The following is a 13,097-nucleotide window of genomic DNA, read 5'->3' as shown; positions in this document are numbered from 1 at the left end:
CAGGCTAATTAATATATGCTAAGATAAGTATTTAAAGAAGAGCTTTATGTAACTTAGTTTCATTTATAAATGTAACATAGTCTCAAGAACTGGTTCAGGAAAAGTGTAGGTGAATACATTTTAACTACCCTCTAAAAAGATACGAACGACAACCTACATTTATGGTAAAATATTAACTTGTATGTAAAAGAACTGAATTTTTTCTTAATTAAGTAAGCAACTATAATTCAGATATATCCAACTTGAAGAAAACCCTCTTGATGGCTCTGTTCATCAACTGGTCATTTTGTAAAAAATACCAGCTAACCAGCCTCAAAGCTAAGAGTCCTTGTTATTTAATTGTAGCAATTTCTAAGCTTAAATTGTTTACGATTTACCTGGGAAAGCTTCCATAGTGTGTTTAAAGCACAAGATAAAGTATCGACACAAAGACAGGACGTGACTTTGACGGAAGAAAACATCGACTCTTTCTGTTGAAAGAAGATGACCCATGAAAATTCTTAAAATGACATTGTAGACCACTGGTAAAGTCAGTTAAGTGGAGAGGAAAACTAGTAAAGTAATGGAACATTCTAGAAAAACAGCTGGATTTATGTAGGAGAGAGAAGATGCTCTATTTTGGGACATATAATTTAATCTAAGGGAAGGTCAGCAGAGACTGAGCAAGTTGAAGGAAGATTTGGGGAAACGTTCAGAAAGTAAACACGGGCTCAACGAATTTGGCAAATGAGATGGACATGAAAACTGGTGCAGACGACAAGAAATGGAGAATACTTGACCCTTATGAGTGGGAGGACCTCGCCTTCCTCGTTATTAATGTTGGACGCTTTTTCTATACATCTTTATAAGTAAGATTTTAACCAATTTAGTTTTTCCACTTGATGTAAATAAACGAATATAAAATCGTCACTAACGATGAGAAAAAATATGAAAAACTTTTCAGAACAGGATTTTATGCTTTGAAATAATTATTTTACACTTGTATAAACTGACCTGTACTGGTAGTTGTATAGACTATTGACCATAAATGATACGCAGTTTAAAATCAAATAATTAAGCGGATCACAGATCATTGTAAAGTACGTGTTCAATGCAAGTGAATTATGTTTTATGTACTAACCAAGTTTCTGTCTAGTGTAAAGTACTGCTACGAGGTGGCGCTGTTATTAAATCGAAGGTTGCTCTTTGGAATTTAATGTATTACATGTTTTGGTTTTGTGGATAGGGTGACTAGACTTGGGGTATAACTGTAGGTGAAATAGGTCCTCGCTAACTATTGAATATTTATTATTTTTCTGAATGCTACGAGTGTAGCTATCAGTTTCGGCGCTAATTTGGGTTTTAATTGCTTTAAGTCACTCAGCCCTTTTGGCGTCTTTCTTTTTTCACAACTATATTTTTCCTAACATATAACGACTTTTTGTCAGTAGACACCAAAAAAATAAATGACATTAGTAACCAACTAATTTTAGAATCGTTGCCTTGCTATTCGGAAAAGGCATTCATAAACCCAACCAGATTCTTTAGAATGAATGGTGTTAATTTTCTTCTCTAAAACAGTGTTAACTTTCTTTATAGTAACACCGTGAAATCGAGGTTAACAGTTTATCGCCCGCATACACTCGGTACAATGAGTACTGAATAATAGCCATCTATAGGTATGATTCTTTTGAAAACTTGAGTTAGAAATTTCTAATCTAGCTTGCTTGGCACAGCTAGTACTTCTGTATTTTCATGTGCTTTCACCGTATATGATTTGTTGCTCTAAGTCAGCCATCTTTATCATAATAATAAAACTGTTATGCTTTTATTATATTAGGTGAAATTTGTAGGCTTATCTCGCGACTTTGTGTAGGCGTGTGTAAGAATTTGCCAAATTTGTTAACACTCCTACGAAAAGTGGAGCCTAATAGGCCCCAGAGCAACTTGAAAGGTTATTAATATTAAGCTAAAAATTTTGTATTTAAATGAAATTGCCATTTAAATCCATTAATGAATGGATTAACGAAATTCCCACTGTCCCTATCTACTATCTAGCAACACCACAGCCAGGGGAACAAGCTTTGAGAAATCAGGACTAGAAACGTCTTTTCGTAGTAGTGTTAAACGATTACACAAGTGGCTCATACTCAGGCCAAAAAGATCTTGGTCAAATTTTCAGTGCGAAGAAGTAAAGAAAAAAAAAAGGGGGGGTATGAGTTGTAAATTTAAAAGCCGGTAATCCTTAATGGATTATTTTGATATTTGTTATGTGTTTTTATAGATTCAGTGGAGCGAATTATAATTTACCAACGCGTGAAGTGCAGAAGGTGGAAGAATCGCTAAACTTTAACCCCTGTTAGTAACACGCAGTGTGTCCTACAAGTTGTTTAGGCTGCACAACACTATCGTATCTTGATTTTGCGTTAATGATACTGTTACGAGCTTGGAATACTTTCTATCTAACATCGGTCATACCAACTGTAAGTGCTGTCTGAAAATCGCGTTTTTAGTGCTAATGTCTCTGCCACGAAGAGCTGTGATATTAGCCGGACTTCACCAGCAAATACTCTCGTAACTAAGTTTGCCTTTGTGAGGGCTATTCATAACTTTTACATTACTAACGCCACAGTCTACAATGCCTTTGTTGAATTAACATTGTACATCAAAGTTTCATAGTCATCATGTTGGTCATTTGTTGTTTTAAAGGAATTAAGTAAGATGCAGTTCTCATCTGTCAGTGCCAGCAGTGGAATATAACAACAGGCGGACAAACAACGATTTATAAGCAAATTTTATTGATGACGAAATGTTGGTCTTTTTTTATACTGAAGTAACGTGATGGAATGTCATACTGAACCTCAACTTCACATAATGACGCCATATTTCGATTATGTATTCTCATTCTTCAATTTTTGCAGCCTTCAAAAGTTTCCTACTAGCGTTTTCCTTTAATGATTCAGTGTTATTTGAACAAATTACATTTTCCAAACAATTTATAACGTTTGAGTCCCTGGGTCTTTATACTAGTTGTAATTTCCTTGTATGCAAGACATATCCAAATGCAAACTACTTGGATAAATGATACAATTGAAAACCAAAAATTTTCGTTAATCAAAAACATTAGTAGTGTTGTAAACATACAACTGGATTTATGAACCTGCAATTTCGACAATTAGGAAAAGAATAAACAAAATCGTCTCTGCATCTTGCAGCTTGTACTTAGTGTTCTTTCACGGTTATAGGAAGTTTTGCTCAAAGTAGGTAACAGTGGTACTGAACACTCGGGAAGAGAAGTCTGAACATGATATTGTAAATTGTGGGTACAATGTGATTTGACTGTGTCGAGTTTGTTTAACGGGCTAAAGTTGTCATATCTTAATGTTCATCAAGTCTCATTTTCCGCTGGATCGAACTGTTTGTTTTTTAACTGCATCGTGTATATTTCTTAATATGTCGACAGCACTTTGACAAAAGTCTGCATCTATTAAATTGTAATGGGCAGGCTAAAAATACTTCCGACTTGCTTTGGCTGCTGCTTTATTTCAACGAAGTAAATAGAAATACCTTTTTAACTATTTGTACAAACATTTCCTATTTCAACAAAGTTTTTGAATTTTGCGAAAAGGCACGCTAGGATTGTTTGCGCTAGTCGTCCTTAATTTAGCAGTGTGAGACTAGAAGGGGAAGTTCAGCTAGTAGTCGCTACCTACCGTCAACTCTTGGGTTACTCTTATCAACCAATAGTGGGATTGACTGTAACATTATGACGCCCCAACGGCTGAAAGGGACGAACATGTTTGGTATGACTTGACTTCGAACCAGCGGCCCTCACATTACGAGTCGAGTGCACTTATCCACCGAGCTATGCCGGGCCTCTTAACGAAGTTAGGGTCTATCTTTTCACACTTCATTCAATGCTGCGATGAACCATAAAACACTTCAAGTTACCTGTCGTTGTTTTTTGATTGAATTGAACTTACCATGAACTTAAGACTTCGAATTTTAACAATATTTGAATACTAAGTTCAATTACAGTAAGTTTGTTATACTGCAGGATTCTTCTTTGACCATGACTCTCTTGCTGGGTATTCAATGTTGATTATATTTCGGAATATAACAACATACAATAAAACATAAGGACAATAATAGTTTGGTGCTATTAGTCAATATAGGCTATGCTATTCTTTAAACTAAGCTTTATGAAAACTAAATTAAACCTTAACGTTTAAATATTTATCAAACGTTTTGTTAAACTTGCTGGAGTCGTCACGTTATTTAATATAGGCAACAAATAGCAAACCCTAATCTTTCAATCGGAAAGATAAAATAACAACAATAAAAGACTCGAAAGTCTCAACTATTTTAATACCTGATAATATGCTATTTATTAAATCATTTTAATAACGAAATTTAAGCTGTAGTAAGATATGTTAAATCCATACGAACTTGATTTCGATGTTTTTGTATAATAAATATTAAATCGCTGAAACGTTATTTTGGGAATTTGTTTGCAGATGGCGCTCTAAATGTTTAGTGGCCAAGGTTTACTCCTGTGAGTGCGTAAGTGTTGTGTTTCCGAGAGCTCTTAAGAAAATATTAGTGAAACTTGTGTAACAAATTGAATGTAGAATATGTGTAGCTTAGTTTAAGAAATGTAACGCTATTAATGTCGAGTAGTTATTTGCAGTTGAGTGCAACTAGAATATTTTTGTAATGTGCGTAATGAGAGATGTTAACTATTGTATGATTTAGATAAATTACCGTTTTTATTTTTAAACACCCATTCCGAACATGTAGCGATGATGATATATACTCGAAGATATACACGTATATCTAACACTTAGTATAGTTTATACAGTCCGGAAATTTCTATTACTATTCAAAGTTACGGTTTTGTGGGTTGGTAGAATTCCAATTTACGTTCAACAAGCGAGTCGTTGAAACTTTTGATCACTTTAGCGTAAAATTTATGTTAAGCAAAATGAAAAATAGTTTATAATGTTAAAACAGTACCATTACTTATTTCTCTGATTAAACTTAAATTATTCATACGAATTGATTATTACTAATTTCTAGAAACATGTTGTGGGGTAGCTTCTTTTTTTTGCTTTCAAAAGTTCTGGCCTAATGTATACTTCAATTTTTGTGAATTGGTATGTACATGTTGTATTAATATCAGTATACTGCTGGTATATATCAGTTTAACATTGAAGAGTGTGAATTTAATTAATTGGTGACACTGGTATCTTTTTCTCAGTATATACCATACGAAAATATATAGTAATATTAAAACACTTAAGTATGTCATACACTGGAGTATATGCATTGTTTATCTTGTTACATTTATATCAAGTTATATATTCTCTCTAATTATTTAAACATATTAAATACAAATGCTAATTAATAACCTAACATCTACCTGCAACGTACAATCCCGTACCTGTTTATACTCTCGTCCGTAAGACGTGTCCGTCACATTCAAATTCTCTTAAGCTGACGATGACCTAGGAAGGTCGAATCGTTGTTCTCTGCTTATCAATAAAAGTGATAATACCCTTACCAGCCGTTCTGATATACATATTAAATACATATACATGAAGAGACAACAAAATAACGAATGAAGTATGAGAAACTGAAGCCAATGTAACTTGTGTGTTGAAATGATTGTGTATAAAGTTTATACGTTTTTGTACAATTCTTAAAAAAATTTATGTATAGAGTAATATTGTTTTGTAAAGTGAATAAATTTTCTAACCCTTATTTGTTTTTATAAATAAATACATGTATATATTAGTCATACTAGTAATTGTGGAAGTATGTGAAATTATCTTCTTGCATTACAAATACCACTGAGATAACATTTTAGATCAAAGTATTTCAGAAATTTATTTTATTTACAGGGAAGAAAATAATGATGTACAAGAATGTATACACTGTAATTACATCCCAGTGTATTTATGCTTGAGTGTTGTGTATCAGAAAGGAATGAATTAAAAAGCTGTGCTACTATTGTTGCATTAACCTACAAATAGATGTCCACCTAGAGTTTAATACAATGCTAATGCAAATAAAAGTTGGTATATCAAATCAGGTGAGCATGTATTACTCTTTCTTTAGGTTTCTACTTGTAATATTCTCTAGATAGTACACACACTTGTAGAAATTGCATATCACAGTCATTAGACATGTTTCTCTATTTTTCAGTTTACTGTGTTTAAAATGCAACATTTTATTTTATTAAGGTTTCTACTTTAATATTCTCTAGATATTACAAACAGTTGCAGAAAATGCATATCACAGTCATTAGACGTTTTTTTTTTTTTCAGCTTACTGTTTCAAATTGGTCATTAGATGTTTCTTTTTTTTCCCACCCAGCAAGTTTTTGACCTTCTGATTAGTGCCTTCAAACATGCCATGAAGCTTAATAAGTGATGTCTTGCAATAATTTAAGTTTTTAATTAATATTGTATGCAGAGAAAAATTAGTTACCAGTCTTGGTATTTGCTTTACAGACACATAGAAGGGTAGATTTATTAATCTCATAAATCTTAGTTATTTTTCTACATTCTATATAATAATAAAACATGACTAATTTGTATTTTTCATTTTTATAGTTCATTCAATATAGTATTTAGTTTTTGTATCAATAACGTTAACAAGCATTTAGCTTAATACTGTGGTTGTTAGGTCCGGTAATAAATAAAAAAAAAAAAAAAAAAATGAAGTCAGTATTGACTGGTTATAAAAATTATTAATCATATTGTAATATTATATTTTTCCAACAGAAAGCTTTCAAGATTTGCATAGCAGCTGTACATAAATATGTATGTTATTTAACATTCAGAACATTGTATAATTATTATTATTATTGTTTTAAGCCTCAAATTTGTGACTATATCTCTATAGTCGCCTCTATAATCTCTAAACAACTTTGGTTTTCAAATCTAGTTGTAATGATGGTTAACTTATAGTTGTTACATTTATTCTATAATCAGCACAGAGACTAATTTTTTATACAACTTCCAAACTAGTTGTGAAGGTTAGCCTATTACTTTTTTGTATAAATTTGACTAGAAACATAAGTATTTTAATTCAAATTTGTGCAGCACCAAATTCTTTGAATACAAATTAAAAAAAAATCTGTTAGTAGATCATATATTCTATATTCTTTATGAAAAACATACAAATAGCAACAGAAGTGTTTATTTAAAAAATTAAACATTTTCTTAAGCATATGTATACTATAAGTACTGGGTTAAGCTTCGTAACATAAGCGATATGCTGGAACAAATCTTTCCTTCATGAGACACCAACAGACTAAGGAGGACACATTTAAAAACTTCATAAGTAATAACTACAATGTTTTCTACTTGCATCTAGTAAATACACTTTCATAACAGTACTGGTGTTTTCTGATTTTCCAAATTTTAGTAAAATTCGTTTATTACCTTACTTTGTTTTCAGAACTGCCCTTACTTTGTCATGAAAGGATCCATGAAGAAAATATTGTTTCTGCTTGTTTTGTTACAAGGACTTCTGGTATGGTACTTCTATCACAGGGAGAAAGTTATTTCATCTTCTGTTTTTTCTGATCGTGAGCCCACTGGGTCTGCTCCTGGATACACATTTCAGGGCTTCTATCAATCAAGCCTCTTTCATATACCACTGACCTATCAAGAAGACATGAACTCCTTCTATACTGAAGTGGCTAAAGATACCTGGTGCTTTATCAGAGGACTGGATTTAACCAACTCTCAGAAACAGCATAGCTGTATCTGTCTGAATGGTTGGTATGGTTTAGACTGTGGTCTTCCACAGGCTGTTTGGAGCTCTGAGTTCCTGATGAATGGAAATAAACCAGGGGTTTGGATCAAGAGGAGGGGTCGACCTAGGAGATTAATCAACGGCGTTGTCTTTACGACAGACTTTGATCTTTTGGAGATTCGTATAAATGAACTGAATAATTCTGTGGATGTTTTCCTTGTGGCAGAACAAAATTGTTCAGCCTCAAGAGGAGAAGCATCTTTACCTCTGTTATCTAAACTGCAACAGGGCTTCCTTAAAGAATTCCAACGTAAAATCATTTATGTTTCTATTAGTGATATTAGTTTGCAGAGGTTTGAAGCCATGGAAGATGATGAATGGGAACATACAGCACAGGCAGACATGTGGAGAAATGGCATTCAGACATTAACAGACTTTAGGCCTGATGATATGTTTGTTTTTTCAAGAATGTCTGACATTCCCTCAGGTGATGTGCTTCTCTTTTTTAAACTCTATGATGGCTTTTCAGAGCCAATTGGCTTTCATTTAAGGTCTGTAATGTATAATTTTGCATTGGAGGAACCTCTACCTAGCAGCAGTAATAACAGCAATAACATTATGTTAATTGCTTGTTCCTTTGCATTTTTCAGTTCTATCTGTGATAACAATATAAATTATTTGCAAGAAAGCACATGGAAAAAGTCACTACATCTATCAAAATTTGAGAGCAACTTTGGGAAGGTGAACTACTGGAAAGTTGGGTCTTCAAAAACACCTGCTGGTTGGAGTTGCCGATGGTGTTTGCGGCCACTAGATCTTGGAAAAGCTTTGACTGACCAGAAGTGTCCAAACAAACCAATAGGAATTTCTCATATGGCCAGTAGCCTAGTAAAAGATAATATTTCACTTGCCTTGGAGATGTTTATCAAAAGAGGAATGTCACTGGACATGTCTTTCTTTGGTCATCAAGTATTTCAACCAGAAAATGGTTATTATGCCCCCAGTTACATTTTCCTGAACAAAAAAAAGTTTGATTTCCTTTTGGGAAACCTTAATGGAACAGATACTTTAAGGAATGAAACCTTAAATAAAAGTTAAATTATTGTTTGTTGTGTGCTACAAGTTAGTGACTAATTTATTAAACATGTATGTAAATTTGAAACTTCTGAGTGACAGATTCAGTTAACAAATGCAAGTTGGATGTCATTTCCTTTAGCATCACAATATGGGTTAGTGCACAAACATACATTAATACTATTAGTAAATGAGGCTTTGTCCTATATCTGATGATAATGCTGTGGGAGACACTTGTTAACTAGAGATAAGTGGAAAATTACTAATTAGTCTATTGTGACATTAAGAATTACTGTAATAAAGACCCCATCAGTAAGCTTTATCATGTTTATTTTTAAAATCAATTAAGATGGTAATTGCAGCTGTTGCTTTTGAAATCAAGTAAAATGTTTATAAAAACAGTTGTCATTAAAATCTGGCCCCTGTAGTGTGATGACTTCCATAACCAAGTTGGTATGGGTATGAACACTTTTTTTTCTCTTCAATGTTTGTAGAATGGTAGGGTAAACAAGATCTCTGCGAAATTGGGCCATCTCCTAGGTCCCACAAATCAAATCTTATGTTAAAAACATTTTGAAGAGTTAGTGTGCCCAGGACATCTAGAAATCAGTTGTGAAGAGAACATTATATGATACTAATTTTATTAGTTAATGAGGAATTTCGGAAACCTAAAAGTAGTGAGTTGAAATGTGTATTCTGTGTAAGATTTGTATAATGCATATATTTATGTTACATGCAATGTACAGTGTGTTGGGGTGGGGGTGTTTATTACTGTTGTATCCAACACTTCCAGTCCCCAAATGGAACAGTGATAACTCTTTGGATGTACAACTCTGAAATCAGAAAACACATCCTAACACCTACATTTCTGATAATTCAGCCCACTATCTAGTTGAGTAAAAACAAAACATACTAGCTGTTGATACAGAGAAACAATGAAAGTGAAACGTGTTTAAAATATTTAGTTAAACAGGGTTGATGTAAGAAGTTTTAAACATGCACAGGCTATTTTCCAATTGCTACATTTGAATGTACAATTATTAATAGAGCAATGACCTCTTGTACCTAGGTGTTCTCCCATTTTTACCCTCAATTATTTCTTTTAGAAGTTAACAACAAAATAGCAGTTTTTAGCAGATTTCTTGACCAATTAGTGAAGAATGTCACCCAAACAGTTTCCAAATAAAACCATAAAAAAAACCTTTCTCTATCATTGTTTAATTTTAACGTTTCACCAACTACATGTCTGAAGTTAAAATTGTCCACAATTATGACTTCATTGACAGTTGAAATCTTAAATCTCACTGTAAAGTTTTGTGACTTCCATCTGGTGATCTGTAACAACTTCCTAGTGAGAGCTTTTTCCCTTGATGTCCACTAACAGAAACCCAAATGGATTCAGTCTCACTGCTGTTATACTTAATATTATGAACTTCAAGATGTAACTTGCACTTACTGCCATACCTCCTCTCTCTACCACACTCTGTTCCCATTAAATATTGTGTGTATATATATACTGTATTTCAAATCAATGTTTTATCAAAATCATCTGTTTTAAACCATGTTTCAGGTATTCCCATTATACCAAAATCATCCATTCCTACTAATTCTTTAAAAGTCATTTATTTTATTTCTTGTACTCATGACATCACAATAGTAACAATTAATCCTACCCTTATAACCAAATTTATGCTTGTTTTGTTTGTTGGATTTTCTGTTGCCATTATGATTTCTCAAGTTGTTTCAGTCAGTTAGCCTGATGGCTGATAAAGAAAACAAGTGTCAAATTAACATTTTTAAAATTCAAAAATAATGTTTTGGTTTTAATTTAAACTGGATTGTTGTTGTGTTCAAAATGACCAAATTTATATCCATGATTATATATTCATCTACTTTTAACAAACTGTGATACTCTATACTAAGGTTACTGTCCTTTTTAAGGTGCTAACATGCTTAAACTATTCATTAGTTGTGTACTTTCTGTTCAGTGCCACGTGCCAATTACATGCTTATAGTCGTTTTACTCCAAGATCTTAGATTTGATTCCCTGAATTGAGAGTACATAAGTTATGTTGACCTATATTTAATAGTCAATAGTACATCTAATATTTGTTTCTTATAAAGTGTAGGAAGAAATTTGTGAAAAAATATTACTGTATTTTCTACACGTTAACAGTTTTTATACTATGATGATAACGCAACACATCTTCACATACAACAGTTTAGGATTAAAAAATAAACCTATTCTTAAACTGCAGTACATGAATGTGTCTATCTGATTAAACAGAAGTTTTAAAACTAGAAGATTAGTGTAGCTGATTAATGAGCCAGTTAATTAACAGATTGTTAAAACTTTTATTAAAATATGGTCGACCATTTCGGCCTTCTTAGGTCATCATAAGAATAACAAAGTTTTCAAACTCTTTTAACCTGCAGATGACCTAAGAAGGTCAAAAAAGTTGTTCTCTACTTTCTTTTAATTAAAGTTTTAATACCCATACCAGCATTCTTGAGATAAATATTTACTTCAAGTGGGTTTCTCATCATTGAACAGTCTGTTTAACAGTTAATAAGCTAGGGGTCGGTTTCATTGACAAGAGAGGTTGTTTCAGAGTTTTAACCATGATATTTAGGTTTTCGTGTCTAAGTTCAATACGGAACAACTTGGTTATTCACGTATCATTACACTGCTAGCTCTTGACATAAATCTAGAGGGTTGGGATGATTTTAGTTGTATGTTGATCTAGTTTTCTACTTCAGTGGTTAATGATTACTACTGTATGTTAGAATTTTCTCAACTTTTGTGGGCCTAGCATGGCCACTTGCTTAGGGTGCTTGACTCATCTTGAGATTGTGAGTTTGGATTCCCATAAACATGCTCACCCTTTCAGCCGTGTGTATGCTATAATGTTGCAATCAATCCCACTGTTGGTTGTTAAAGTAGTGGTCCACAAGTTTGCAGTGGGTGATGGTTTACATTAAGGGTAGCTTATGCACATTAGCAACATCATTAGCTCTGAGGTTGATAACAGGCCATATTGTTGTCTGCATTTTAACATTTTACTCCTAGGTTTGTTGATAGTTTTTATAATTCTATTAATATATTAATTGTATGTCAATAAATGGTTGATGTTATATATATCTGTGTGTGTGTGTTTATATATATTTGTCTTAAATGTGGAACACACTTAAAAATATTTCACATTCAGTCCTGTCTTACTATTGTAGTTGGATGCTGTGGCTTATTTGTTACTGTACTTTTTAGGACTAGTGCCTCTGCAGAAATAGAACAGATTTAAATAACCAATACATCTGATCACAAAAACATTAATACAATGTATACGTAAGTTATCACAGCTAAATCAATAAATTGAAATTATCCTTTTCAATATTTTTAATAAGTGATTAATCAAAATTATGCTTATGTTGCTTGTCATGGAAATCAACTAATCAAGATTAATAGTGTCTGTTTATTATGGTTTATTTCAACAACCTGTAAAAGTGAAAAGTTTCATAGTAGAATGTCTGATGCTCTGCCTGATTTTATCTCTAATTTGTTTTGTTTTTTACTTCAAATTTCTTCATTTTTGGTGGTTTAAAAGCCTTAGATTCAGTTATCAATTACTTGGAAACATAGCTTGACACCTTCAATCTGCTTCTAACATGGTTGGTATGAGAAACAACCAGCATATATTTAGGTTTGTGCTTTATCAAGCTAAGTTTCTGAGGTCTTCAGTCTGCTTCTACCATGGTTGATATGAGAAACAACCAGTATATATTTAGAGTTGTGCTTCCTCAGAAACAGCTTGACATCTTCAATCTGCTTCCAACATGGTTAGTATGAAAGACAAACAACCAACATGTATTTAGATTTGTGCTTCCTTAGATCAGAAATACAGCCTGATAGTTTTAGAAGTCTGTTTTCAGTGCACTTATCACTGCAGCCAAAGTTTTGTCATGGTACCCTCTCTGCTCCATCATTTCTACCATGTAATGGATGAATGATAGAGAAATTAACTGTAAATGTTTAACACTACAGCTTGTGTTATATTGACTAATGAATTTTTGTTGAATGTTTTGGTTTTTTCATAAAAATGTTAGTCATTTTACATATTCTGTAATAACCAAGTTTCTTTACTGAAAATATCTGGGTGGAACAGTCTTTTGTGTATTCGTATTAATTTGGGGATTTTCTTTTTACAGTTATGTTGGGTTAATAGTAATACATTTTTACAAATCTGCAGTTTCGAGGTGTTTCTCTTTTTATTTAAAAAATC

General features: G+C 32.7%; 1 protein-coding gene across 2 annotated transcripts; it reads left to right on the top strand.

The window, feature by feature from the left end:
- Positions 1 to 106: 106 nt before the first annotated feature.
- Positions 107 to 11,959, top strand: LOC143240354 (beta-1,4-mannosyl-glycoprotein 4-beta-N-acetylglucosaminyltransferase-like). 2 transcript variants are annotated; one of them, XM_076482666.1, is made up of 4 exons: positions 107 to 848; positions 4,497 to 4,542; positions 5,883 to 6,073; positions 7,447 to 11,959. In XM_076482666.1, exons 3-4 carry the CDS (start codon positions 6,038 to 6,040, stop codon positions 8,842 to 8,844), a joined length of 1,434 nt encoding a protein of 477 aa, XP_076338781.1. In that variant the 5' UTR covers positions 107 to 848; positions 4,497 to 4,542; positions 5,883 to 6,037; the 3' UTR covers positions 8,845 to 11,959. The 2 variants fall into 2 exon arrangements, with proteins under 2 accessions (XP_076338781.1, XP_076338782.1); XM_076482667.1 differs by lacking the exon at positions 4,497 to 4,542.
- The last annotated feature ends 1,138 nt before the right edge of the window (positions 11,960 to 13,097 follow it).

Source organism: Tachypleus tridentatus, chromosome 13 (assembly GCF_004210375.1).
Source record: "Tachypleus tridentatus isolate NWPU-2018 chromosome 13, ASM421037v1, whole genome shotgun sequence".
NCBI lineage: Eukaryota > Metazoa > Arthropoda > Merostomata > Xiphosura > Limulidae > Tachypleus > Tachypleus tridentatus.
Note: the sequence above shows the minus strand (reverse complement) of the source record. Positions and strands in the feature narration are given on the sequence as shown.

Excerpts from the sequence above, each read along its gene's own strand:
- LOC143240354 (XM_076482667.1), top strand. The coding sequence starts at position 6,038 with ATGCTAATGCAAATAAAAGTTGGTATATCAAATCAG. Across the intron at positions 6,074-7,446 it reads AAGTTGGTATATCAAATCAG|AACTGCCCTTACTTTGTCAT; the intron begins GTGAGCATGTAT and ends CTTTGTTTTCAG.